This window comes from Scyliorhinus torazame, chromosome 17 (genome assembly GCF_047496885.1).
Source record: "Scyliorhinus torazame isolate Kashiwa2021f chromosome 17, sScyTor2.1, whole genome shotgun sequence".
Classification (NCBI taxonomy): domain Eukaryota; kingdom Metazoa; phylum Chordata; class Chondrichthyes; order Carcharhiniformes; family Scyliorhinidae; genus Scyliorhinus; species Scyliorhinus torazame.
This window is the reverse complement of record NC_092723.1, coordinates 155,436,364-155,462,858: the sequence shown is the minus strand read 5'-3', so window position 1 is coordinate 155,462,858 and position 26,495 is coordinate 155,436,364. Positions and strand designations below refer to the sequence as shown.

The window sequence follows — 26,495 nt, the reverse complement described above, 5'->3', positions numbered from 1 at the left end:
CAACATATTGCAGACAACAGGCGGCAGGAGTCTGGACTGGACTGGGAGGGCAGTGGAAGGTAGGACTGGGAGGGCAGCGGGAGATGGGACGGTGCTGGGAGGGCAGTGGGAGGTGGGACTGGGAGGGCAGCGGGAGGTGGGACTAGGCTGGGAGGGCAGTGGGAGGTGGGACTGGGAGGGCAGCGGGAGATGGGACTGTGCTGGGAAGGCAGTGGGAGGTGGGACTGGGAGGGCAGCGGGAGGTGGGACTGGGAGGGCAGCAGGAGGTGGGACTGGGAGGGCAGCGGGAGGTGGGACTGGGCTGGGAGGGCAGCGGGAGGTGGGACTGGGTTGGGAGTGATGCACTATCAATTACGACGAGACGAGAGTAGAGAGTAATCGAGGCTTTATTACACAGAGATGTGTGGCCTCCTACAGCTGCCGCCGAAATGGCTGCAGTTCGGAGAGCACACACATTTATACTCCGCCTACTGGGCAGAGCCAGCAGGCAGGGACCTACCCCCATATGTGTAGTACAGGGGCCTTACCGTAATACCCTCGTATGCAGTGCAGTATATACAATATAATACAACAGTGATGACTACCACAGGGAGGGCAGCAGGAGGTGGGACTGGGAGGGCAGCAGGAGGTGGGACTGGGCTGGGAGGGTAACGGGAGGTTAGACTGGGCTAGGATGGCAGCGGGAGGTTGGACTAGGCTGGGTGGGCAGCGGGAGATGCGACTGGGCTGGGAGGGCAGCGGGAGGTGGGACTGGGAGGGCAGCGGGAGGTGGGACTGGGCTGGGAGGGCAGCGGGAGGTGGGACTGGGTAGGGAGGGCAGCGGGCGGTGGGACTGGACTGGGAGGGCAGTGGGAGGTGGAACTGGGCTGGGAAGGCAGCGGGAGGTGGGACTGGGCTGGGAGGGCAGCGTGAGGTGGGACTGGGTAGAGAGGGCAGCGGGACGTAGATCTGGAAGGGCAGTGGGAGGTGGGACTGGAAGGGCAGTGGGAGGTGGGACTGGGCTGGGAGGGCAGCGGGAGGTAGGACTGGGAGGGCAGCGGGAGGTGAGACTGTGAGGGCAGCTTGGGATGTGACTGGGCTGGGAGGGCAGCAGGAGGTGGGACTGGCCTGGGAGGGCAGCAGGAGGTGGGACTGGGCAGGGTGGGCAGCAGGAGGTGGGACTGGAAGGGCAGTGTGAGGTGGGACTGGGCTGGGAGGGCAGGCGGAGGTATGACTGGGCTGGGAGGGCTGCAGGAGGGGGGACTGGGCTGGGAGGGCAGCCGGAGAGGGGACTGGACTGGGAGGGCAGCGGGACAGAGATCTGGGAGGACAGTGGGAGGTGGGGCTGGAAGGGCAGTGGGAGGTGGGACTGGGCTGGGAGGGCAGCAGGAGGTAGGACTGGGAGGGCAGTGGGAGATGGGACTGTGAGGGCAGCCTGAGATGAGACTGGGCTGGGAGGGCAGCGGGAGGTGGCACTGGGCTGGGAGGGCAGCGGGAGGTAGGACTGGGAGGGCAGCGGGAGGTGGGACTGTGCCGGGAAGGCAGCGGGAGGTGGGACTGTGCCGGGAAGGCAGCGGGAGGTGGGACTGGCCTGGGAGGGCAGCGGGAGGTGGGACTGGGCAGGGTGGGCAGCAGGAGGTGGGACTGGAAGGGCAGTGGGAGGTGGGACTGGGCTAGGAGGGCAGGCGGAGGTGTGACTGGGCTGGGAGGGCAGGCGGAGGTGGGACTGGGCTGGGAGGGCAGCCGGAAGAGGGACTGGGCTGGGAGGGCAGCCGGAGAGGGGACTGGACTGGGAGGGCAGCGGGACAGAGATCTGGGAGGACAGTGGGAGGTGGGGCTGGAAGGGCAGTGGGAGGTGGGTCTGGGGTGGGAGGGCAGCAGGAGGTAGGACTGGGAGGGCAGTGGGAGATGGGACTGTGAGGGCAGCCTGAGATGAGACTGGGCTGGGAGGGCAGCGGGAGGTGGCACTGGGCTGGGAGGGCAGCGGCAGGCAGGACTGGGAGGGCAGCGGGAGGTGGGACTGTGCCGGGAAGGCAGCGGGTGGTGAGACTGGGCTGGGAGGGCAGCGGGAGGTGGGACTGGGCGGTTGGGCAGCGGGAGGTGCGACTGGGCTGGGAGGGCAGCGTGAGGTGGGACTGGGAGGGCAGCGTGAGGTGGGACTGGGAGGGCAGCGTGAGGTGGGACTGGGCTGGGAGGGCAGTGGGAGGTGGGGCTGGGAGGGCAGCGGTAGGTGAGTCTGGGCTGGGAGGGCAACGGGAGGTGGGACTGGGCTGGGAGGGCAGTGGGAGGTGGGGCTGGGCTGGGAGGGCAGCGTGAGTTGTGACTGGGCTGGGAGGGCAGCGTGAGTTGTGACTGGGCTGGGAGGGCAGCGAGAGGTGGGACTGGGAGGGCAGCGGTAGTCGTGACTGGGCTGGGAGGGCAGCGTGAGTTGTGACTGGGCTGGGAGGGCAGCGTGAGTTGTGACTGGGCTGGGAGGGCAGCGGGAGGTACGACTGGGCTGGGAGGGCAGCGAGAGGTGGGACTGGGAGGGCAGCGTGAGGTGGGACTGGGCTGGGAGGGCAGCGGGAGGTACGACTGGGCTGGGAGGGCAGCGGGAGGTACGACTGGGCTGGGAGGGAAGCGGGAGGTGGGACTGGGAGGGCAGCGGGAGGTGAGTCTGGGCTGGGAGGGCAACGGGAGGTGGGACTGGGCTGGGAGGGCAGTGGGAGGTGGTACTGGGCTGGGAGGGCAGAGTGAGCTGGGACTGGGCTGGGAGGGCAGAGTGAGCTGGGTCTGGGCTGGGAGGGCAGCGAGAGGTGGGACTGGGCTGGGAAGGCAGTGGGAGGTGGGGCTGGGAGGGCAGCGGTAGGTGAGTCTGGGCTGGGAGGGCAACGGGAGGTGGGACTGGGCTGGGAGGGCAGTGGGAGGTGGGGCTGGGCTGGGAGGGCAGCGCGAGTTGTGACTGGGCTGGGAGGGCAGCGAGAGGTGGGACTGGGAGGGCAGCGTGAGTTGTGACTGGGCTGGGAGGGCAGCGTGAGGTGGGACTGGGAGGTCAGCGTGAGGTGGGACTGGGCTGGGAGGGCAGTGGGAGGTGGGGCTGGGAGGGCAACGGTAGGCGAGTCTGGGCTGGGAGGGCAACGGGAGGTGGGACTGGGCTGGGAGGGCAGTGGGAGGGGGGGCTGGGCTGGGAGGGCAGCGTGAGTTGTGACTGGGCTGGGAGGGCAGCGTGAGTTGTGACTGGGCTGGGAGGGCAGCGAGAGGTGGGACTGGGAGGGCAGCGTGAGTTGTGACTGGGCTGGGAGGGCAGCGTGAGTTGTGACTGGGCTGGGAGGGCAGCGTGAGTTGTGACTGGGCTGGGAGGGCAGCGTGAGGTGGGACTGGGAGGGCGGCGTGAGGTGGGACTGGGCTGGGAGGGCAGCGGGAGGTACGACTGGGCTGGGAGGGCAGCGGGAGGTACGGCTGGGCTGGGAGGGAAGCGGGAGGTGGGACTGGGAGGGCAGCGGGAGGTGAGTCTGGGCTGGGAGGGCAACGGGAGGTGGGACTGGGCTGGGAGGGCAGTGGGAGGTGGTACTGGGCTGGGAGGGCAGAGTGAGCTGGGACCTGGCTGGGAGGGCAGAGTGAGCTGGGTCTGGGCTGGGAGGGCAGCGAGAGGTGGGACTGGGCTGGGAGGGCAGTGGGAGGTGGTACTGGGCTGGGAGGGCAGTGGGAGGTGGTACTGGGCTGGGAGGGCAGCGTGAGCTGGGACTGGGCTGGGAGGGGAGTGGGAGGTGGGACTGGCCTGGGAGGGCAGTGGGAGGTGGTACTGGGCTGGGAGGGCAGCGTGAGCTGGGACTGGGCTGGGAGGGCAGAGTGAGCTGGGACTGGGCTGGGAGGGTAGAGTGAGCTGGGTCTGGGCTGGGAGGGCAGCGAGAGGTGGGACTGGGCTGGGAGGGCAGTGGAAGGTGGTACTGGGCTGGGAGGGCAGCGTGAGCTGGGACTGGGCTGGGAGGGTAGAGTGAGCTGGGTCTGGGCTGGGAGGGCAGCGAGAGGTGGGACTGGGCTGGGAGGGCAGTGGAAGGTGGTACTGGGCTGGGAGGGCAGCGTGAGCTGGGACTGGGCTGGGAGGGCAGAGTGAGCTGGGACTGGGCTGGGAGGGTAGAGTGAGCTGGGTCTGGGCTGGGAGGGCAGCGAGAGGTGGGACTGGGCTGGGAGGGCAGTGGAAGGTGGTACTGGGCTGGGAGGGCAGCGTGAGCTGGGACTGGGCTGGGAGGGCAGAGTGAGCTGGGTCTGGGCTGGGAGGGCAGCGAGAGGTGGGACTGGGCTTGGAGGGCAGAGTGAGCTGGGTCTGGGCTGGGAGGGCAGAGTGAGCTGGGTCTGGGCTGGGAGGGCAGCGAGAGGTGGGACTGGGAGGGCAGCGGGAGGTGGGACTGGGCTGGGAGGGCAGTGGAAGGTGGTACTGGGCTGGGAGGGCAGCGTGAGCTGGGACTGGGCTGGGAGGGCAGTGAAAATTGGGTTGCAGCCAGTTGCTTTATTGTACAGGTGATGGTGGTTGATTTATTAACCTTAGTTATGGATGTTGTTTGTTTTGAGCAGTTTAGCTGAAAACCTAATTAGCAACAAAGGGGCGAAGGCAATTGCTCGGTCACTGATGGTGAACAGGACTCTAGCTGCTTTAGAGTGAGTATATTCACCGGTTGTTATTCAGAATGTTTTCCTTCATGCAGTTTCATTACTCTTTAACTGCTTGTTATTACCTGACAGCCTCAGAAGCAATTCCATTGGTCCCAAAGGAGCAAAAGCACTCGCTGACGCCTTGAAGATAAACCAGGGCCTCGTCTCACTGAAGTAAGTGATTACGTAGAATCTACTGCACAATAACTGGCTATTCTGCGCAACCTATTCTTGCTGGTTTATATTCCACTCCAGCATTCTTCTATCCTTCCACATCTCACCCCATCAGCTTATCCTGTTATTCCTTCCTGCCTCATATGTTTATTTAGTTTACCCTTAAATGCAACTTCACTAATTGCCTCAATCACTCCCTTTGGTAGTGTGTTCAACATTCTCACCACTCTTTGGGTGAAGAAGTGCCTTCTGAGTTAATTTTTGGAGTTCTTGGTGACTATCTTATATTGATGGACCCGAGTATTGCTCTTCCTCACAATAGTGGAAACATTCACTATGTCTGTGTGTCAACTCTGCCAAAACATTTCATTGTTTTAAAGACTTCTTATTAGGTTACTGGTCTTCTCTTTTCAAGTGTTTAGGGACCCAGCTTGTTCATCCTTCTTGATGGGTATAAGCTCGTAATTCTGGTATCATCCTATGTCTCTTTAACACCCACATCCTTTCAAAATGGACACAGTGAGAAAACATAGCACCAACACAAGGCAACAGTAATGTCAACTCTAGTATGTCATAAACCAGGAGAAAAACCAGAGGTTTTATGGCTGGCACGGTACGCAGTGGTTAGCACTGCTGCCTCATGGCACTGAGGTCCCAGGTTTGATCCCGGCCCTGGGTCACCGTCCGTGTGGAGTGATGCACGATCAATTACACAAAGACGAGAGTTGGATGCAATCGAGGCTTTATTACACTAAGATATGTGGCCTCCTACAGCAGCTGGCGAAATGGCTGCTGTACGAGGAGCACACATATTTATACTCCGCCTACTGGGTGGAGCCAGCAGGCAGGGAACTACCCCCGTACCTGTAGTACAGGGCCGTAAAGCACCTACACCAACATCCTCTATATACAATATATACATCAGTGGTGACTACCACATTCACCCCCTGTTAAAATTGAGTCCGGCAGGGGTGGTGGAGAACTATATACAGGTAGACGTTTTAAAGTACAGAGAGGAAAAAAAATTGAGTCCAGGGTGGAGGGGAAAATTATATACAGAGTGATGATGTTTTAAAAGTCCAGGTCATGTTACAGATTCAGTCGGTCCAGAGCCTTGATCTGACGTTGGGAACGCCGCAGTGCTGGCGGTGATTCCGGAGTCGGTCTGGTCTTCGGTGGCTCCGGGAGCGTGTCAAAGTCCTCTTCCTCCCCGGGTGTGGGCAGGGTGAGGACGGATTGTCGTGGGGCGGGGGTTGCAGCTGGGTGCACCGGGGAAAGGGGGGGTGGCGCTGTGCCGGGGGTGTGTGAGTGTGCGGAACCAGCTGGTGCCTGGTCCCTGAGGGAGACTGTACCTTGGCGGCTGTCGGGGTACGCTACGTAGGCGTACTGTGGGTTGGCATGGAGTAGCTGTACCCTCTCAACCAACGGGTCCACCTTGTAGAATCGTACGTGTTTACGGAGGAGTACGGGTCCTGGAGCTGCGAGCCAAGTCGGGAGCGACACCCCGGAGGTGGACTTCCTGGGGAAGGCAAAGAGACGTTCATGGGGTGTTTCAAAGTCGCAGTGCACAGGAGCGACCAAATGGAGCGCAGGGCATCAGGGAGGGCCTCCTGCCAGCGGGAGGCCGGGAGATTTCTGGACCGTAGGGCCAGCTGGACAGCCCTTCAGATTGTCCCATTCTCCCTCTCCACCTGCCCATTTCCCCGGGGGTTGTAGCTGGTCGCCCTGCTCGAGGCGATACCCCTGTTGAGCAGGAACTGACGCAGCTCATCGCTCATGAATGAGGATCCCCTGTCGCTGTGGACGTAGGCGGGGAAGCCGAACAGAGCGAAGATGGTGTTGAGGGCTTTGATGATGGTGGCAGACGTCTTGTCGGGGCATGGGATGGCGAAGGGGAATCTGGAATATTCATCGACCACACTGAGGAAGCATGTGTTACGGTCGGTGGAGGGGAGGGGCCCTTTGAAGTCCACGCTGAAGCGTTCAAAGGGGCGGGAGGCCTTCACCAGGCGCGCACGGTCTGGCCGGTAGAAGTGCGGTTTGCACTCCGCGCAGACCTGGCAGTCTCTGGTGATAGCCCTGACTTCCTTGATGGAGTAGGGCAGATTGCGGGCCTTGATGAAATGGTAAAAATGTGTGGCCCCCGGGTGACAGAGGCTGTCGTCCAGAGTCCTGAGTCGGTCCACCTGTGCGCTGGCACATGTACCTCGGGATAGTGCATCGGGGGACTCGTTAAGCTTACTGGGGCGATACAAAATCTCGTAGTTGTAGGTGGAGAGCTCGATCCTCCACCTCAAGGTTTTATCGTTTTTGATTTTACCCCGCTGTGTGTAATTGAACATAAAGGCAACCGACTGTTGGTCAATGAGGAGAGTGAATCTCCTGCCGACCAGGTAATGCCTCCAATGCCGCACAGCTTCAACGATGGCTTGGGCCTCTTTATCGACGGAGGAATGTCGCATTTCAGAGGCATGTAGGGTTCGTGAAAAAAACGCCACGGGCCTGCCTGCCTGGTTGAGGGTGGCGGCTAGAGCGATGTCTGATGCATCGCTCTCGACTTGGAATGGTAACGCCTTGTCGACCGTGTGCATCGCGGCCTTGGCGATGTTGGCCTTGATACGGTTGAAGGCCTGGTGAGCCTTGGCCGTTAAGGGAAAAAGAGTGGATTGAATGAGTGGGCGGGCCTTGTCCGCATAGTTTGGGACCCACTGGGCATAATAAGAAAAGAACCCCAGGCATCGTTTGAGGGCCTTGGGGCAGTGGGGGAGGGGGAGTTCCATGAGGGGGCACATGCGGTCAGGATCGTGCCCCAGAACTATGTTCTGACCACAGCCGAGGATGGCTAAGCGGTTTGTGCTGAACACACACTTCTCCTTGTTGTAGATTAGGTTGAAGAGACTGGCGGTGTGGAGAAATTTGGCAAGGTTGGAGTCATGGTCCTGCTGATCGTGGCCGCAGATGGTGACATTGTCCAGGTACGGGAAAGTGGCCCGCAGCCCGTGCCGGTCAACCATTCGGTCCATTTCCCGTTGGTGACACCAAAGGGAACCCTAAGAAAGTGGTAAAGGCGGCCATCTGCCTCGAAGGCAGTGTATGGGCGGTCCGCCTTACGGATGCGGAGCTGGTGGTAGGCGTTGAGAAGACCCGGTACTGTGCAGGGGTACGTGTCGAGCTGCGTGTACCGATTGATGGTCTGGCTGTAGTCCACGACCATCCTGTGTTTCTCCCCAGTTTTTACAACTACCACTTGGGCTCTCCAGGGGCTGTTGCTGGCCTCGATGATGCCCTCCCGAAGCAGTCGCTGGACCTCGGACCTGATGAAAGTCCTGTCCTGGGCGCAGTACCGTCTGCACCTGGTGGCGACAGGTTTGCAATCCGGGGTTAAGTTTGCAAATGGGGACCTTTAGGGTCGCGAGGCCACATACGGTAAGGCATGGTGGGGGCCCGACGAATCTCTGGAGATTGCACTGGAAGTCCAGGCCGAGTAGCAGGGCAGCGCAGAGGTTGGGGAGGACGAAGAGGCGGAAGCCGCTGAACTCCACGCCCTGGACAGTGAGAGTGGTGATGCAGTACCCCCGGATCGCCACGGAGTGGGACCCGGAGGCCAGGGAGATTCTCTGGTTAGCGGGGTGTACCGCGAGGGAGCAGAGCCTTACCGTATTGAGGTGAATGAAGCTCTCGGCGCTCCTGCAGTCCAGCAGACAGGAGATCTCGTGCCCATCGATCTTCACGTTGGTAGAAGCCATTGCCAGGTTGTGTGGGCGAGACTGGTCAATCGTGACCGAGGTGAGACGCGGCTGGCTGTCAGCGTTTGCGAGCGGCGTGCGGCCAGATGAGGTGCCCGGGGGGGCATGGGTCCTGGTAAGATGGCGGCGCCCATGGGTCGCACCTGTCATGGGGAAAACGCGATGGCGGCGCCTGATGATCCTGGGGAGAACAGGATGGCGGCACCCACGGACCGCACGTGGTGGGGGTCGAACAAGGTGGCGGTGCCCACAGGCCGTCAGAGGCTTTTCCCCAGGGTAGAGGGGTCAATTAATAGGGGGCATAGGTTTAAGGTGCGAGGGGCAAGGTTTAGAGGAGATGTACGAGGCAAGTTCTTTACGCAGAGTGTAGTGGGTGCCTGGAACTCGCTGCCGGAGGAGGTGGTGGAAGCAGGGACGATAGTGACATTTAAGGGGCATCTTGACAAATACATGAATAGGATGGGAATAGAGGGATACGGACCCCGGAAGTGTAGAAGATTTTAGTTTAGACGGGCAGCATGGTCGGCAAGGGCTTGGAGGGCTGAAGGGCCTGTTCCTGTGCTGTACTTTTCTTTGTTCTTTGTTCTTTGTGGTCCGGTGAGGGGAAGATGGCGGCGCCTACTGGCCGCACGTGGGGGGAGCTGGAACAATAGCGGCAACATGAGCGGGCCTGGCACATCGCAGTGAAGTGCCCCTTCTTGCCACAGGCCTTGCAAAGGGCGCTCCGGGCCGGGCAGCAGTTTCGGGGGTGTTTGGACTGCCCACAGAAGTAACATTTGGGGCCCCCGGGGCTGCTTGGCTGCCGCGCAGCACAGGCGTGGGGCTGGCTGAGGGCGGTTGCTGGTGGGGTCTACGATGGGGTGGCTGTCTGCGGAGTCCACGATGCACAGGAGGGGTGGGCCGCGCGGTCGGGGGCGTAGGCCTGGATGTTGCGCAAAGCGACCTTAAGCGTGAGCGCTAGCTTTTTGGTTTCCGCGAGGTCGAGCGTGGCCCCTTCTAAGAGGCGCTGGCGAATGTAATCGGATCCAATCCCCGTAACAAAAGCGTCTCTCATGCACAAGTTTGAGTGTTCCGTGGCCGAGACGGCCTGACAGTCACAGTCTCTAACTGGGGGTATCAGGGCACGCCAGAAATCTTCCACTGACTCACCAGGAAGTTGACTGGCATAGAGCGTGTTAGTCCGCTGAGCGTAGTTTTCCTTCAGTAGCACCATGGCGTCTGCATAGGCCGGCGCGTCCTGGATAAGTGGAAAGACGTTGGAGCTCAGCCGTGTGTAAAGGATCTGAATCTCCTGAGCTTCTGGAATTGGGTCTGGCGCAGACCCGATGTAAGCTTCGAAACAGGCTCGCCAATGTTCAAAGTCCTATTTGGCGTTGTCTGATTGCGGATGCAGCTGCAGGGATCCAGCTTGATGCAGAGGCCCATCTTCTGAAAACTTAGCGTAATAAATTGATGCACGATCAATTACACAAAGACGAGAGTTGGATGCAATCGAGGCTTTATTACACTAAGATGTGTGGCCTCCTACAGCGGCTGGTGAAATGGCTGCTGTACGAGGAGCACACATATTTATACTCCGCCTACTGGGCGGAGCCAACAGACAGGGAACTACCCCCCGTACCTGTAGTACAGGGCCTTATCGTAAAGCACCTACACCGACATCCACTATTTACATCAGTGGTGACTACCACATGGAGTTTTCACATTCTCCCCCGTGTTTGCGTGAATCTCACCCCCACAATCCAAAAGATGTGCAGGCTAGGTGGATTGGCCACACTAAATTGCCCCTTAATTGGAAAATAATAATTGGGTATTCTAAATTGATTAATTCAATAGGTTTTGGATAAAAATTAAAAGTCGCCATGTTTCCAATCTAATTATAAACCTCATAAGTGACTTATTTAATTTCTAATATGTCTTGGAGTTCTTTAAAAGAAACATTTTGAGAGAGTAGACAGAGTGGGTGGTTCCGCATCTAGAAGAACATATGGGCATTAAAAGGCTGAATTTCAAAGAGCCATGTTCTGCATCCCATAGACACGGCAAGAATGCTCAATCTCAGTTTAAGATTGAGTCAGGATGTATCAGGGTCCAGGCTGGGGGTGGGAGAGGGAGACAGTCCAGGCTGGGAAGCCTGAGGGAGGAAAGGGAGGGAGGAGGGTCCAGGCTAGGGAGGGAGAGGTCCAGGCTGCAGAGGGAGAGGTCCAGGCTGAAGGAGGGGCAGGAAGAGGGAGAAAGGGCCCAAGCTGGGGAAAGGGGTTGTGGGCTACTAGTAGGCGGGGGGGGGGGGGGGGGGGGGGGGGCACAGATAGCCCAGGCTGGAAGATGCACTTGGGTTTGTCGGATGGGGAAATGCACCATGGGATATGGCAGAAAATAGTTTTGAATAATTTAAGTAGTGTTAAATGAAAATTATTCACAGACAGGAGGTTATGTGAAACAGTATGCTGGTCACTTGTGCATGGGCTAGCAGGCATGGGCTAGCAGGTAGGCTATCTGCTTCTGAATGCCATGATGCCTACCTAAAAATCTAAAAATACTCAAATGTCAGAGAGAAAAGTAGTATTTCTAAGCCTGAGCTAATATGAGGAGCCCAGACTTTAGGGGATTGGGTCTGTGTACGTTGCATTAGAATGTATCAGGCTCAGATAAAAGCTGCCAGCACACAAGCGTGGCAGGGTTTGTGATGTTTGATGTGAGGCCAGTGTCTCTGCGTCCTGGTGTGAGGGAAATGGGCAGTCAGTAGCTCTGTCCTCTGGAGATGAACGGCGACACTGTTTAATGTGTCTTTTGAGTGATATTACGATCCTGGACCAGACCCCAACAGTTGCTAGGATGCCAGACAAAACCCCAATATTTAAATTCATTTGTAAGACTGTGAGGAAAGGATACTTTGCTCTGCGAGGAACTCCACACACAAATAAGGATATAGTATATTGAAACAAACCTTATTACTAACACAGGATTAAACTAACTTTAACATCATACAGGTGGTTAGCACAGTGGTTAGCACAGTTGATTCACAACGCCAAGGTCCCAGGTTCGATTCCCGGCTTGGATCACTGTCTGTGCGGAGTCTGCACGTTCTCCCTGTGTCTGTGTGGAATTCCTCCGGGTGCTCCGGTTTCCTCCCACAAGTCCCGAAAGACGTGTTGTTAGGTGAATTGTACATTCTGAATTCTCCCTCTGTGTACCCGGAAAGTGGTGACTAGGGGCTTTTCATTGCAGTGTTAATGGAAGCCTATTTCTGACAATAATGATGATGATTATTATTATAATAAGAATTAGCTTACAATTACCCGTTAAACAATGCTTAACAATAAAATGAAAACTATGTTTGGTTTATCAAAGGGGTTGGGTTACAGAGTGTTGTTACTAGGGGGGGGGAAATGTTCTGCTGACGAGGGAGGGGACTTGGGCCAATGGACAGAGAGGAGGTTGGGGGCGGAGGCTGCCTGGGGGAGGGCCGGTGGAGGTGTGGGGCGCGGGCTGGAGACTGGCCCAAAAAAAGAGATGGCTGATCAGCGAAGGGGGGGGACAATGAGCCCCCCAACTAGGCTGATCACCTGGAATGTTTGAGGGTTAAATGGGCCGGTCAAGAGGGCACGTGTGTTCGTGCATCTTAGGGGACTGAAGGCGGATGTGGTATTGTTGCAGGAGATGCACCTTAGAGTAACTGACCAGATTAGATTGAGGAAAGGCTGGGTCAGTCAGGTCTTTCACTCGGGACTGGATTCAAAGACTAGAGGGGTCGCGATCCTGATCAATAAGCGGGTGGTATTTGAGGCAGGTAGAATAGTCTCGGATGTGGGAGGTCGGTACATTATGGTCAGTGGGAAACTGGATGGGGGTGCAGGTGGTATTAGTAAATGTGTATGCGCCAAATTGGGATGATGTGGAGTTTATAAAGAGGATGCTGGGGCCGATACCGGACCTGGACTCGCACAGGTTGGTCATGGGAGGGGACTTTAACACAGTTATTGACCCTGGCTTGGACCGGTCAAGCTCGAAAATGGGCAGGGTGCCAGCAATGGCAAAGGAACTAAGAGGGTTCATGGAGCAGATGGGGAGAGGGGGGTGGGTGGATCCATGGAGATTTGGGCAGCCGAGAGTGAAGGAGTTCTCCTTCTACTCACACGTGTATAAAGTGTACTCCCGGATCGATTTCTTCATTTTGAGCAGGGCCTTACTGGCAGAGGTGGTGGACACGGGTACTCGGCGATCACAATCTCACACCATGCTCCGCACTGGGTTGACCTGCAGGTTAATAAAGACAGTAACCACACCGCACTGGAGGTTAGCTGTGGGACTTTTGGCTGACGGGGGTGTGCGAGCAGCTGAGGAAATGTATTCAGAACTACCTGCAGGCCAACGACACGGGGGAAATTTCAGCAGTGATGGTCTGGGAAGCACTGAAGGCGGTGGTCAGAGGGGAACTGATCTTGATACGGGCCTATAGGGAGAAGGTGGACACGGCAGAGACGGACCGACTGGTTAAGGAGATACTACAGATCGATGGGAGGTATGCAGAGACCCCAGAGGCAGGGCTTTTAAGGGAACGGCGGAGGCTACAGGCGGAGTTCGGCTTGTTAATCCCAGGGAGGGCAGTGGAGCAGCTGAGAAAGGCGAGGGGGGGCGATCTATGAGTATGGAGAGAAGGCCAACAGAATGCTTGCACAGCAGCTTAGAAGGAGGGAGGCAGCCAGGGAGATAGGGAAAGTAAATGATGGAGATGGGAACCTGGTTGGAGATTCAGCAGGGGTGAATAAGGCGTTTAGGGATTTCTACAGTAGACTGAACAGGTCGGAACCCCCTACGGGGCCGGAGGGGATGAGGTACTTCTTGGGGGGGAGCTGAATTTCCCAAAGGTGGACGGGGAGCTGGGAGAAGGGCTGGGGGCCCCCGATCGAGTTGGAAGAGATAGTGGAGGGTCTGGAGGCCATGCAGTCGGGGTAAAGCCCTGGGGCCGGGGCGGGTAGCCAGTGGAGTTTTATAAAAGGTTCTCTGGGATATTGGGGCCGGTGTTGATGAGGATGTTCAATGAGGCAATGTTCAGAGGGGTGCTGCTCCTGACGATGTCACAGGTCACGATTTCGCTGATTCTGAAGCGGGCCAAGAACCCGGAGCTGTGTGGGTCCTAGAGGCCGATATCCTTGTTGAATGTGGACGTCAAACTGCTGACCAAAATTTTGTCCTCCAGGATGGAGGATTGTGTTCTAGACGTTATTGTGGAGGATCAGACGGGGTTTGTTAAGGGTAGGTAGTTGGTGGCCAATGTAAGAAGTGTCATGAAATGCAGGCACACACACACACACATAATGATATACAGACAAGCAGCTAATGGACACAGAGAACAGGACATGACTAATAAGCAGGCAGGACACTCAGGGGTGGTATCTCACTATAAAAGACACGAGGCACTCACACTCCGCCTCTTTCCACTGATGAACATCTAGAGAGTCAGTCAAGGGTGTTGTTACAATCTCACACCCCCACCAGGTGGCTGAAGAGCTCGTCTGGTTCAGTGAGACAGAGTAATCACACTTAAGTTAGTAGAGAGTCGAACTGTGCTAACTGTGCTATTAGTTCAATAAACCTGATTGAACTAACTTCAAGGTCTGGAGTATCTTTCTGATCTAAGCTGCATCCAGTTGCAGCCAGTGTTAGACCAGTGTACCTAACACGACAAGAAGGTTGTTAAATGTGATCATGATGCCCCGGAAGGTAGGGAGGTGGAGGTAGTGATCGCAATGGATGCAGAAAAGGCTTTTGATCGGGTAGAATGGGATTATCTGTGGGAGGTACTGGGACGGTTCGGATTTGGGCGGGGCTTTATTGACTGGGTCAGGTTGCTGTATCAGGCTCCTGTGGCAAGTGTACGGACGTATAGGACAACATCGAACTATTTTAGACTACACCGGAGGACGAGAGAGGGATGCCTCCCCTCCCCACTGTTGTTCGCACTAGCTATAGAGCCGTTGGCAATTGCTCTGAGAGCCTCAAGAGGCTGGATGAGGCTGGTCCGGGGGGAGTGAAGCACAGAGTCTTGCTCTATGCAGACGACCTGCTTCTGTATGTATCGGACCCATTAGAGGGGATGGAAGAAATCATGAGGATTCTATGGGAATTTGGCCGGTTTTCGGGATATAAGCTAAATATGGGGAAAAGTGAGATGTTTGCGGTCCAGGCTAGGGGACAGGAGAGGCGATTGGGGGAGCTGCTGTTTAGATTAGTAGGGGGAAGCTTTAGGTACCTAGGCATTCAAGTGGCGTGGGAATGGGACCGGCTGCATAAATTAAATCTGGCCCGACTAGTAGACCAAATGAAGGACGATTTTCGGAGATGGGACGCGCTCCCGTTGTCATTAGCTGGGAGGGTTCAGACAGTGAAGATGACTGTCCTCCTGAGATTCCTGTTCGCGTTTCAATGTCTCGCCATCTTTATTCCGCGGTCCTTTTTTAAACGGGTCAACAAAGTGATCTCTGGCTTTGTTTGGGCGGGCAAGAAACCGTGGTAAGGAAGGTAATGCTTGAACGGAGTCAGGGAGAGGGAGGGCTGGTGCTGCCAAATTTTAGTAACTATTGCATGATCAGGAAGTGGGTGGTGGGGGATGGGTCAGTATGGGAGCATATGGAGGCGGCTTCATGCAAGGGCACCAGTTGGGGGTGTTGGTAACTACGCCTCTTCCGTTCCCGCCGGCACGGTACTCCACCAGCCCCATGGTGGTGGCAGCCCTGAGAGTCTGTGGGCAATGGAGGAAACATGTGGGAGCAGAGGGAGCATCGGTCTGGTCCCCAATCTGTAATAATCACTGGTTTGCCCCGGGGAGTATGGATTGGAGGTTCCGAATATGGCGGAGAGCAGGGTTTGAGAGGATGGGGGATATGTTTATTGACGGGAGCTTTCAGAGTATGAGGGCGCTGGAGGAGAGGTTTGGGTTGGCGAGGGGAAACAAATTCAGGTATCTGCAGGTGCGGGACTTCCTATGTAAACAGGTGTCCACCTTCCCGCTCCTACCGCTAAAGGGGATTCAGAACAGGGTAGTTTCCAGAGTGTGGGTAGGAGAAGGGAGCGTCTCTGACATTTACCAGGAACTTATGGGGTCAGAGGAGACGCAGACCGAGGAGCTGAAGCGCAAGTGGGAGGAGGAGCTGGGAGGAGAGATAGAGCATGGTCTATGGGCGGACGCGTTGAGTAGAGTCAAAGTGTCCGCAGCATGTGCCAGGCTCAGCCTGATACAATTTAAGGTCGTTCACCGGGCTCACATGACAGTGGCCCGGATGAGCAGATTCTTTGGGGTGGAAGACAGGTGTGCAAAATGTGTGGGGGGACCAGCGAACCATGTCCACATGTTCTGGCATGTCCGAAGCTTAGGGGATTTTGGCAGGGGTTTGCAGATGTCATGGCCACGGTGTTAAAAACAAGGGTGGCACCGAGTCCAGAGGTGGCGATTTTCGGGGTGTCGGAAGACCCGGGAATCCAGGAGAAGAGGCAGACATCCTGGCCTTTGCTTCCCTGATAGCCCGGAGACGGATACTATTAGCTTGGAGGGACACAAAGCCCCCAAAGTCGGAGACCTGGCTATCGGACATGGCTAGCTTTCTCTGTTTGGAGAAAATCAAGTTCGCCTTGAGAGGGTCACTGTTAGGATTCATCCGGAGGTGGCAACCGTTCGTCAACTTCTTTGTGGAAAATTAATCGTCAGCAGAAGGGGGGGGGGGGGGGTTAGTTTAGCTTAGAGTAGGGGGTTAATAAGCTATGTTTATAGTTTCATGTACATTGTTTATTATGTTGTTGTTATAATACCAAAAAATACCTCAATAAAATGTTTATTAAAAAGAAAACAATAAAATGAAACACTTTAGAGTATCTCCAATCAAGCAAACCAATCTCATTTCTGACAAATGTTTAATATTTCTGGTAAAAGAAACTGGTTAAAAGGCTATGGGGAACAGGTAGAAGGCGGATTTGAGACCAGGAAGAGATCAGCCAAGATCTGATTGAATGGTGCAGCAGGCTTGAAGGGCGAAATTGCCTACTTCTGCTCCTAATTCCTATGTTCAGGTCAAAGCCCACTTTTAAATACAGTTCGCAAACCCAGGAATACTTGCTGTATAGCAATGTCTTGGATAACGTACTTTGAGAGAAAGAGTCCTTCAGGAATCCGCCTGCAGATTACTGCCCATGTCAAACTACTGTTTAACTTCCCAGCATTTGGCAAAAAACTCCTGTTCTGTTCACAGCAAGTTCTTTAACTGAAAACTCAACAGCTGACTGCTTCAGCCCCTGGCTCTTCCATTAATAACATCATCTCTATCCCACTAACTGGGTTATGACCATCTTACTAAGGCTAAACACAATGTCTCAAAATATATTCTCCCCAGGAACCTTTCTTCTGGAAACAAAATTCCATCAGCCCTATTTCGGTAAACTATATACATGGTTGGAATGAATTATGATTTTACTTTTACAATACTTTAATTATCCATTTTTAGAGAATGTCTACCTGTCTTTTAAGCCTGGATTTTAAAAAAGCATTACTGCAGTAGAGACACGTACACTAATCCAGGCTTTTTTCTAAAAGTATTTTATTCCAAACATGTTCAGCGTTAACATACAACAGTACACTTGTAAATTTTCCCCATTTGTGCCAAACCCCCCCATGACAAACAGCTCCTCAAACATAGTCATGAATGGCCTGTACTGTACCCCGAAGCCCTCCTCTGACTCCTTTCAAACAAATGTGACTTTCTCCAACCTGAGAATCTCGTACAATTCTCCCAATCATGCCACGACCCTTGGTGGCGCAGCCGACCTCCAATTCAAAAGTATCTGCCACCAGGCAAACAGAGCCAAAGTGCCATGACATCGGCCCCTTCCCCTCCAGCAACTCCAGCACGTCCGACACCCCAAAGATCGCCACCATAGGGTCCAGATTCATTACAAACTCTATAATCCTCAATAGGTTCCTAAACAGCGCCTCCCAAAACTTTTCCAACTCCTCACACCCCCAGAACATATGGGCATGGCGTGCAGGCCCCCTGCCACACCTCTCGCATCCGTCCATTATCTCTGGAAAAACCCACTCATCTGAGCCCGAGTCATGTGGACCTTAAAATGTATAAGGCTCCTTGTGCAGGAGAAGGTTGAGTTCACTCGGCGCATTACTTCACACCAAAGTCCCCATCCTATCTACCTCCACAACTCCTCCTCCCACTTTTGCTTGATCCTTTTCAGTGCCCTCCCAACTAACCATATATGTCTCTAATCCTACCATCTCCCCTTCACCCGGGAGCAACATTTTCTCCAAAAGCGTATATTCCGGGAGCTGAGAAAATGAGGACAGCTTCTTGTGCGCAAAGTCCCGCACCTGTCAGTATCTAAACTTACTCACCCTTGGTAACTCAAACATATCCCGCAGTTCCTCCAGCCCAGCAAACCTGCCCTCCATAAACATGTCCCTGACTCGCACTAGCCCTTCTTTTTAGTGCCCTTCTTTCTACTATCTCCTGTACATCCCATCCATCACCCCGGCGCAATCCTATGGTTCCCACATAGTGGAGTCATCACCAACATGTTCCCCAGTTTAAAGTACCTCCTCGAGTGGTTCCAAATTTAGGTGGATGATTCCACCACAGGACTACTCCTGTACTTCCTCGAGGTGAACAACAGCCCTCGGGCTCGCCCCCTCGTACGACCCCTCCTCTAACATGATCCAATCTGCCCCCTCCTCCTCCCCTACCATCATCTGCCCTTTTCTACATTTGCTGCCCAACAGTCATGCAACAAATTTGGAAGAGCCAGTCCCTCTTCCCGCCTCTGTTCTTGCAACAGAGTCCTACTAACTCTCAGCCCCCTCCCTGCCCACAGAAATTCTGAGATTAACGCATCTACCTTCCGAAGAAAGGCCTTGGGGAGGAAAATTGGAAGGGACTGAAACACAAACAGGAATCGTGGCAGTATGTTCATCTTTACCACCTGTACCCTCGCAGACAATGTCAAATGTAGAGTATCCCACCGTTTAAGATCCTTCTTAACCTCCACCACCAACCTTGTCAGGCCTACTCATGCCTTAACTGGATCTCCAAATATTGGAACCTCTCCCTTGCCACCTTAAATGGCAGGGCACCCAGATTTGGTCTCCCGCCCCGAAGCGTTTACCGGGAAGGCCTCACTTTTACCAACATTCAATTTATAGTCCAAGAAGGCCCCAAATGTCTCCAGTAAGCCCATGATTCTGCCCATGCTTTCCAACGGGTCCGTCACGAACAGCAACAGGTTATTGGCATACAACAGCACCAGGTGCTTCCTGCCCCTCCCTCAATGCCCCACCACGCAGTTGAAGCCTGAAGTGCCACAGCCAATGTCTCAATAGCCAGCGCGAACAGCAGCGGGACACTCCTGCCTCGTTCCCCTATGCAGCCTGAAATACCCCAAGCTTGTCCCATTCTTTCACACACTTGCCATGGGGGTTGCATACAACAACTGAACCCACGTCACAAACCTTGGGCCAAACCCAAACTTCCCCAGGATTTAAAACAAATACTTCCATTCTACCCACTCAAAGGCCTTCTCAGCGTCCGTTGACACAATCACCGATGGCATTCGCCCCCCTCGACGGGGTCATAATTACGTTTAGCAATCTCCTAATATTACTAGAAAGCTGCCTCCCCTTAACAAACCCCTTTTGGTCCTCCGAGACTGTCTTTGTTACTCACCCCTCCAATCTTCACATACTGCAGCGGATGAGCCTACAGGACTCGCACTCCAGCGGGTCCTTCCTCTATTTTGCGATCAGCGAAATTGACGCCTGTGCCAGCATAGCTGGCTGTACCCACTTCTCCACCGCTTCATTAAATATACCCAGATGGCAGGGGGCCAACTCCGTCGCAAACTACTTATACAATTACACGAGAAGCCTTCTGGCCCCGGCGCCTTGCCCGACTGCATCATACCAATGCACTCCATCACCTTCCCACCCGAATGGTTCCTCCAGCGCCTGCCTCTTCCCCTCCCCCAACTCCCTCACCTTAACCAGCCCCACTTCACTCCACTTCCTATGCATGCTATCTATCCCCTACGACCTCAGAACCATTGATGCAGACAGGAGTGTGTATAATACTTTGGCCCTAACCTGCAGGATTTCCCTCAATGCTGCCTGATGCCGCAGCTGGTGGACTTTCCTTCCCCCCATACTCATACTGACCCCCCGAGCTAGCCGCTGCTGATCCGCTGCCCTTTCCGTCATCCGCCGGTCAAACTGCCCCTGCAGCCTCTTTCTTTCCGCAAGCAACTCCTTTGTGGGGGCGACAGAGTACCTCCTATCCACCTCAACTATCCTGTCCAACAATTGCCGCTTCTTCTCCCTCTTCGTCCTATCCTTATGGGCCTTGAATGAGATACTTTCTCTCCCGGATCACTGCTTTCAAAGCCTCCCAGAAAATGACTGCCGATAGCTCTCCATTCTGATTGAGCTCAACATAATTATTAGTCGCCACTGCCACCTTCCTGCAGAACTCTTTGTCTGCCAAAAGCCCCGAATCCAACCTCCACCCCGGCCACTGCACTTGACCCGAACAAAGTCTCACATCTAGATAGTGCGAAGCTTGCTCCAAAATCACTATTCCCGCATATTCTATTTTATTACCAACATGTATCAAAGCAGGTTACAGCAAGTAAACACCCCGGGAAACATACTTCCCAACAATCAACTATACAGCCTGTCCAGATTTTTCTCCTTTTTTACCCCCCGCCCCCTCTCCCATCACCCACCCCCCTGCGACAAATAGCTCCTCAAACACGGTCACAAACATCCCCCACCTTTTCTTAAACCCCCCCGCTGAGCCTCTTGTCTCATACTTTATCTTCTCTAACCGCAGGAAGTCGTACAGGTCACCCAGCCAAGCCGCTACCCCCGGTGGCGATGCTGACCGCCACTCCAGCAAAATTCGCCGCTCTGCAATCAGAAAGGTGAAGGCCACAACATCGGCCTTCCTCCTCTCCATGAGCTCCAACCTCTCTGAAATCCCAAATACCGCCACCAAAGGGTCCGAGTCAACCTCCTCCTCCACTATCCTGGCTGAGACCGCGAACACTCCCGCCCAGAATCTTCCCAATTTTTCCCAACACCAAAACATGTGCGCATGATTCGCTGACCCCCGCCCACACCTCTGACACTCATCTGCTACCCCATGAAAGAGCCCATTCATTCTCGCCCGAGTCATATGCACCCTGTGCACCACTTTAAACTGTATCAGACTCATCCTTGCACAAGAGGAGGTCCCATTTACCCTTCGCAGTGCCTCACTCCATACTCCCCAATTGATCTCCATTCCCAACTCCGCTTCCCATTTCTCCTTGATCTTCACCACCCGCTCACCTCCCTGCTCCCCCAGCCACTTACATATATCCCCAATTTTTCCCTCCCCTTCCACATCCGGAAGCAGCAGCTGCTCCAGCAGGGTGTATCCTGGCAACTTAGGGAACCCCTTCCAGACCTTTCGTGCAAAGTTCCTAACCTGCAGATACCTGAACTCACTCCCCCTCAGAAGCTCTACCATCTCCCTGAGCTCCTCCAGACTGGCGAACCCTTTCTCCAAATACAAATCCCTCACCTTGACCAGCCCCACTTCCATCCCCCCCGGCTAATATACCCTATACACATGCGAGAAGAAGGTGTAGTCCCTTTCTCCCAGGTGCCCAAACCTCCATGGATCCACCATCCCCATTCTCTCCATAAATCCTCCCAGCTCTCGTGCCATTCTTGACCTCCGCCTCGACTTAGGGCTTGACCTATCCATCCTCGGCTCAAGTACACAATTAAAATTCCCCCCGATAATCAGCTGGTGGGAGTCCAAGACAGGGATCGCTTCCAACAGCCTCTTCATGAACCCACGGTCATCTCAATTAGGCACATACACATTCACCAATACTACCGGAATTGCCATTAACACCCCACTCACTATCACAAACCTCCTCCCCCCCCCCCCCCGCACCTCCCAACATGTTTTTGTATTCAGCAGTATGGTGACTCCCCCTCGACTTCGAGTCGGATCCAGAGTGGAATCAGAACCTCTTCATGAGACCTACTGAACTACACACATCTTACAACTGATGGCCCATTCCCTCCTTGTCTCAAAGGACCCTGCCCTGGGCCCGTACATGAGGAGTACCAGGGCTAGCAGTGTGGGTGTGGGGCTAAGGGGCTAAATTAAGTGAGTTGATTTTGGTAAATGAGAAGACTAGCAGTAGAGCAGTTAATCAATTGATATTACACTCGTGTCCTTGGTAAAGCAGGACCTGCCAAGGCGGCACGGTAGGACAGTGGTGAGCAGTGTTGCTTCACAGCTCCAGGGTCCCAGGTTCGATTCCCGGCTTGGGTCACTGTCTGTGTGGAGTCTGCACGTTCTCCCTGTGTCTGTGTGGGTTTCCTCCGGGTGCTACGGTTTCCTTCCACAAGTCCCAAAAGATGCGCTGTTACGTGAATTGGATATTCTGAATTCTCCCACTGTGTACCCGAATAGGCACCGGAATGTGGCGACTAGAAACTTTTCACAGTAACTTCATTGCAGTGTGAATTTAAGCTAACTTGTGACAATAAAGATTATTATTATTATTACTAGTTAGCGTTTGAACAGAAAAGGGGTTTAAAATTTTGTAATGTTACTGAATTCAAATAATTGGATCAGAAAGCAATATTTCAGATGCAGCAATTGGGATCCCTCATTGAAGTGAAAGGAACTGACTTTATTCTAATTTCATTGTATTCTATTCAATATTACAATCCCATTCAAACAACAAGAAAAACCATATCAGCTCTCAATCCACTGTTAGACTCAGTTAGCACTCAAGAACACCAGCTTGACAGAAATGTTCTTTGCGAAAGAGAGATCTTTTGACACTGCTTTAAAGAAAAGATCTGAATCCTGTCAGAACCAAGCAGAAAATCTGGCTGTATTTCTTCAGACGCTGCTTCAGTTTGTTCCAGCTCACCTTCTAATTACACTCTTCTGAATTGCTTGGAAGGAGACTGCTAATCTAGCTACAGACATATCTTTAAACTGATTTGAGATGCGTGATTTCTGTTATCATCTCCATCTAAAGTCACAACTCACACTGCTTTTCTGCAAAATTCATTACCAAGCTGAAATCTAATTAACTCCACAGGGAATCCCTGTTATCCAAACAACATTCCATTAGCCCTTTTTACAATGCTAAAATTGCACCTCTGGTGTTTGAGATTCTCAGTGGTCATGAAAAGTGTTACATCAATGCAAGTCTTTCTTTTTTTTTCTTCAGCCACTAAAACATGTGATGGGATTTTTGAAGTTCTAGATTAAAGTGAAGCTCCTGTATCTATCCCTCTTGTTCTGTCATCCTGGTGATGTCTGGCTGCTTTTTCCGTTTGCTTTCCTACAGCCTTCAGAATAATTTTGTGGCTGAAGATGGGGCAAAGTTCACCGCGGATGCTCTTCATGTGAATCGCAAGCTGACCATATTGAAGTAAGCCTTGACCATCGCTCGCTGCATTATTGTTCCCATTAATTTGTTTTGTGTTTAGCCACTAGAGGACATGTCCTGTGATTCCACTGTTCTGGTCAAGGTGAAACAGCCTCCACCGTTTGGAGGATGCAGCTGAAGGGTGCAGGCTTCTCCCTGTAGTACCCCATTGTGATCAGGTGGAGATGAGGGTATTGGGGGTGTGGGCAGCTTAACCTCTTTGTTTCAACTAGGAAGCTGTGTCTGTCCTGGAATTCTCAGATCTCTGGGTTAAAATGCAGCAACAGTGCGGCTGAGACACACAATTGGATCCAGCTCCCAGAGTGAAGCTGGAGTGAATGCCAGAGAAATACGTATTGTAAACAGGCTGCACTTTGAATAGATTGAGCCCGAGCAATGATAGAAATTGCTCAGTGGGTTAATTCTTAACCTTGCAGGCCAACCTTGATCCCTGCCTGACCTGGACCGCATTAACTCACTTGGCCAACTGGGAAGTGGGGGTTGAGAATTTGGCTTTAGCTTCTAGATGAAGGAGAGTGAAAGTCAGACAGATTTTCCTCTCCGCATCCTCTTATTTAACAGTCGCTATCAGTGATCCCAAAAGGAAAGTTTGCGGATGGGGTGAAGGGTGGGGGGGGAAGGCTGATGGTGTAGAGTTGGATTGTGTTCAGATGTGAGATCTACCCTGGTGGAATAGCAGGTGTTAATTGTCTTTGCTTCACACAATTAAACTCTTCTTTCTCTTTTCATTTCAGCCTTCAAAAGAATTCCATTGGCCATGAAGGCGCGAAACGGATTGCGAGTGCCTTAAAGCATAACGGAAGCTTAAAGGAACTCATGTAAGTCCCACCCCCACAGTTCTCTCCTTGAACTGTGGGCAGTGATTGGTGGGGAGGCAGTGTTTAAATAGCCATACAACATTTTATAAGGAAAATTTTCCAGTACGCATTAGCCATCAGCTCATTAGTAGTACCCAGTAACCATCAGCTTATCGCCATTAACTAGCAACTACTTCCTCGTTAGCAATACCCATTAGCGCAGTTTGCTTTGTGGTGATGATCTGTGCCTTCCATTCCAGCCTGTCCAGTAACTGTGTGGGTGATATCGGAGCCACTGCCATCGCTGAAGCCTTGAAAGTGAACAGAAGTCTCACAACACTCAAGTAAGCGCCTATCTCTGTGCCTGATGAATCAACATTCTCTCTGCAACATCTCACTAGTTCTCCAGCAGAGGTGGTTTATCACGGGCAGCACAGTGGCGCAGTGGTTAGCATTGCTGCCTCACGGTGCCGAGGACCCAGGTTCGATCCTGGGTCACTGTCCATGTGGAGTTTGCACATTCTCCCCATTGTCTGTGTGAGTCTCACCCCCACAATCCAAAAGTTGTGCAGGGTAGGTGGACTAACCATGCTAAATTGCCCCTTAATTGGAAAAAAAGAATTGGGTACTCTAAATTTAAATAAAAGAGGTGGGTTATCACAGGACATTGTTGCAAGAAGGACCATGGATTAAACATATAGATCAAAGAGGAAACTTTCCTCCTCTGCTCCGGATTGGCTGCTGGAAAAGAGAAGTGTTAATGTGGAATTAATCACCTGCATGGGCCGCAGTGTCGATGTTTGATGGACTGGGCCATGACCACGGCACAATCACAGGACAGCCATGACGCTCTGGTGGGCTCAACGCTGTGAACAGCCATTGGGTATGATCCAAAATGTAACTGCCAGGATTGCAGCCTGGATTCTCATGGTCATCATTTCCTCTCAGCTCCTGTGCTGTCAGGTCAGTCCAGGTACATTGGGCGTCATTCTCCGCCGGCAGGAGTCTCCGTTCTGCCGGCGCTCGGGGGTTTCCTGACGGCGTGGGGGTGCCCCACAATGGGAAACCCCATTGACCGGCCGGTGTTACGGAGACTCCCGCCGGCCGGTCGGCGCAGAAATGTGGCGGGGCGGGTAGGAGAATTTCGCCCATTGTTCCTGTATCTGGGGACACTTCCCACCTCCGCTGTCACTCTCCTGAAAAGTCTTGTTGTAAAATAGGCAACAAGTCTCTTGCCTCCAGGCTCCAATCCCTCTCTCCAACGCAACTCACCTTGGTACCAATTTGCATGTGTTATCTTTGCAATGTCTCTGGATACCCTCCCATTGCCCTTCTAGATGTTAATTCCCACACCATTGCAAGGTGTATCGCTGCTTGGTATCACTAACTTTCTCAGTTGAAAGCAGGTTGACGTTTTGCTTATTCTGATAATTAATTACAAAATATTTTTTTAAAAATAAAAATTTAGAATACCCAATTCTTTTTTTTCAATTAAATAGCATGGCCAATTCACCTACCCTGCACATCTTTTTGGGTTGTGGGGGTGAGACCCACGCAGACATGGGGAGAACGTGCAAACTCCGCATGGACAGTGACCCGGGGCCGGGATTGAACCCGGGTTCTCAGCGCCGTGAGGTAGCAGTGTTAGCCACTGCCGCCAAATTACAAAAATGTTAACCGGTTGCTGCTCATTACGGATCGGCTCACAAAATCTTCTTCATGTGCTGACTGACTGGCGCAATTCTCCTTTCTGCAGCCTTCAAAGCAATTCAATAAGTAACAATGGTGCCACTGCCCTGACTGCAGCGCTCAAACTGAACGAAGGCCTCATCGACCTGAAGTAAGACTCCTGTCTTCGACCCTCGATCTGTTGGAGGTGACCAGATGCTGGACACCCAGGTTTTCATTGTCTCTCTGTGTGAATGGAGTTGGGTTTTGGGTGGAACATTTTATGTGATGTAGAAAGCTGTGTATTTTACATTCATAACATTTTTATGAATGTGACAGAGTGAATGTGGAGTTTTAAAAAACATGCTTTGTGCAGCTATTAAATTAGTAAAAATGTGGGTACATAACAGACAGTTTTGGGGATGGGGTTTATTTCAATAAAAATATTTCTCTACTCCTCCTGTAGATACCCTCCCTTGTCTTTTTTGGATATCTTTTTTGCTGTTCCTCTATTATGTCAATGGGTCGCTGCTGTCGGAAGAGTTCTAATTTTATTAAATTGCATTTATATTTCTAGCCTTCGGGAAAATTCTATTGGCCTCAATGGTGCAAGGGAAATTGCAAATGCACTGCGTGTGAATAAGGTGCTCAGGACATTGGAGTAAGTCCAACCCTAATAAATCAACTTACTTACTTCAGAAGGCAGCATTGAGTTGTTCTCGTGGGTTGTACTGTATGTTAATATAGTGTGAGGCCTTTAAATCTATCATTTAGAAGTATTTTCCTACTTAGAAAGAACTTGAGTTTGTATCTTGGGGGGGAGGTTATGATTCACATCCAATTGGCCCAGCTCCTACAATACAAAAACTACTCAGTCAAGGAAAATGCATGCTGGAAATAATTAAGCTCAGTTTACATTGCTGATGTAAGCAATTCTGGGTGCTGCCGTTGAATGTTTGTTTAAATATCCTGGGCTGGATTC

General features: G+C 53.3%; 1 protein-coding gene across 6 annotated transcripts in view; it reads left to right on the top strand.

Annotated features, from left to right (window-relative positions):
• Positions 1-26,495, top strand: part of nlrc3 (NLR family, CARD domain containing 3) — a 117,341-nt gene that overhangs the window by 62,162 nt on the left and 28,684 nt on the right. For all 6 annotated transcript variants that reach the window (XM_072481334.1, XM_072481331.1, XM_072481332.1 and 3 more), the window contains 7 exons: positions 4,531-4,614; positions 4,699-4,782; positions 22,947-23,030; positions 23,783-23,866; positions 24,106-24,189; positions 25,602-25,685; positions 26,091-26,174. In XM_072481334.1, coding sequence (XP_072337435.1) covers positions 4,531-4,614; positions 4,699-4,782; positions 22,947-23,030; positions 23,783-23,866; positions 24,106-24,189; positions 25,602-25,685; positions 26,091-26,174 — 588 coding nt within the window. The remainder of the gene's footprint in view (positions 1-4,530; positions 4,615-4,698; positions 4,783-22,946; positions 23,031-23,782; positions 23,867-24,105; positions 24,190-25,601; positions 25,686-26,090; positions 26,175-26,495) is intronic.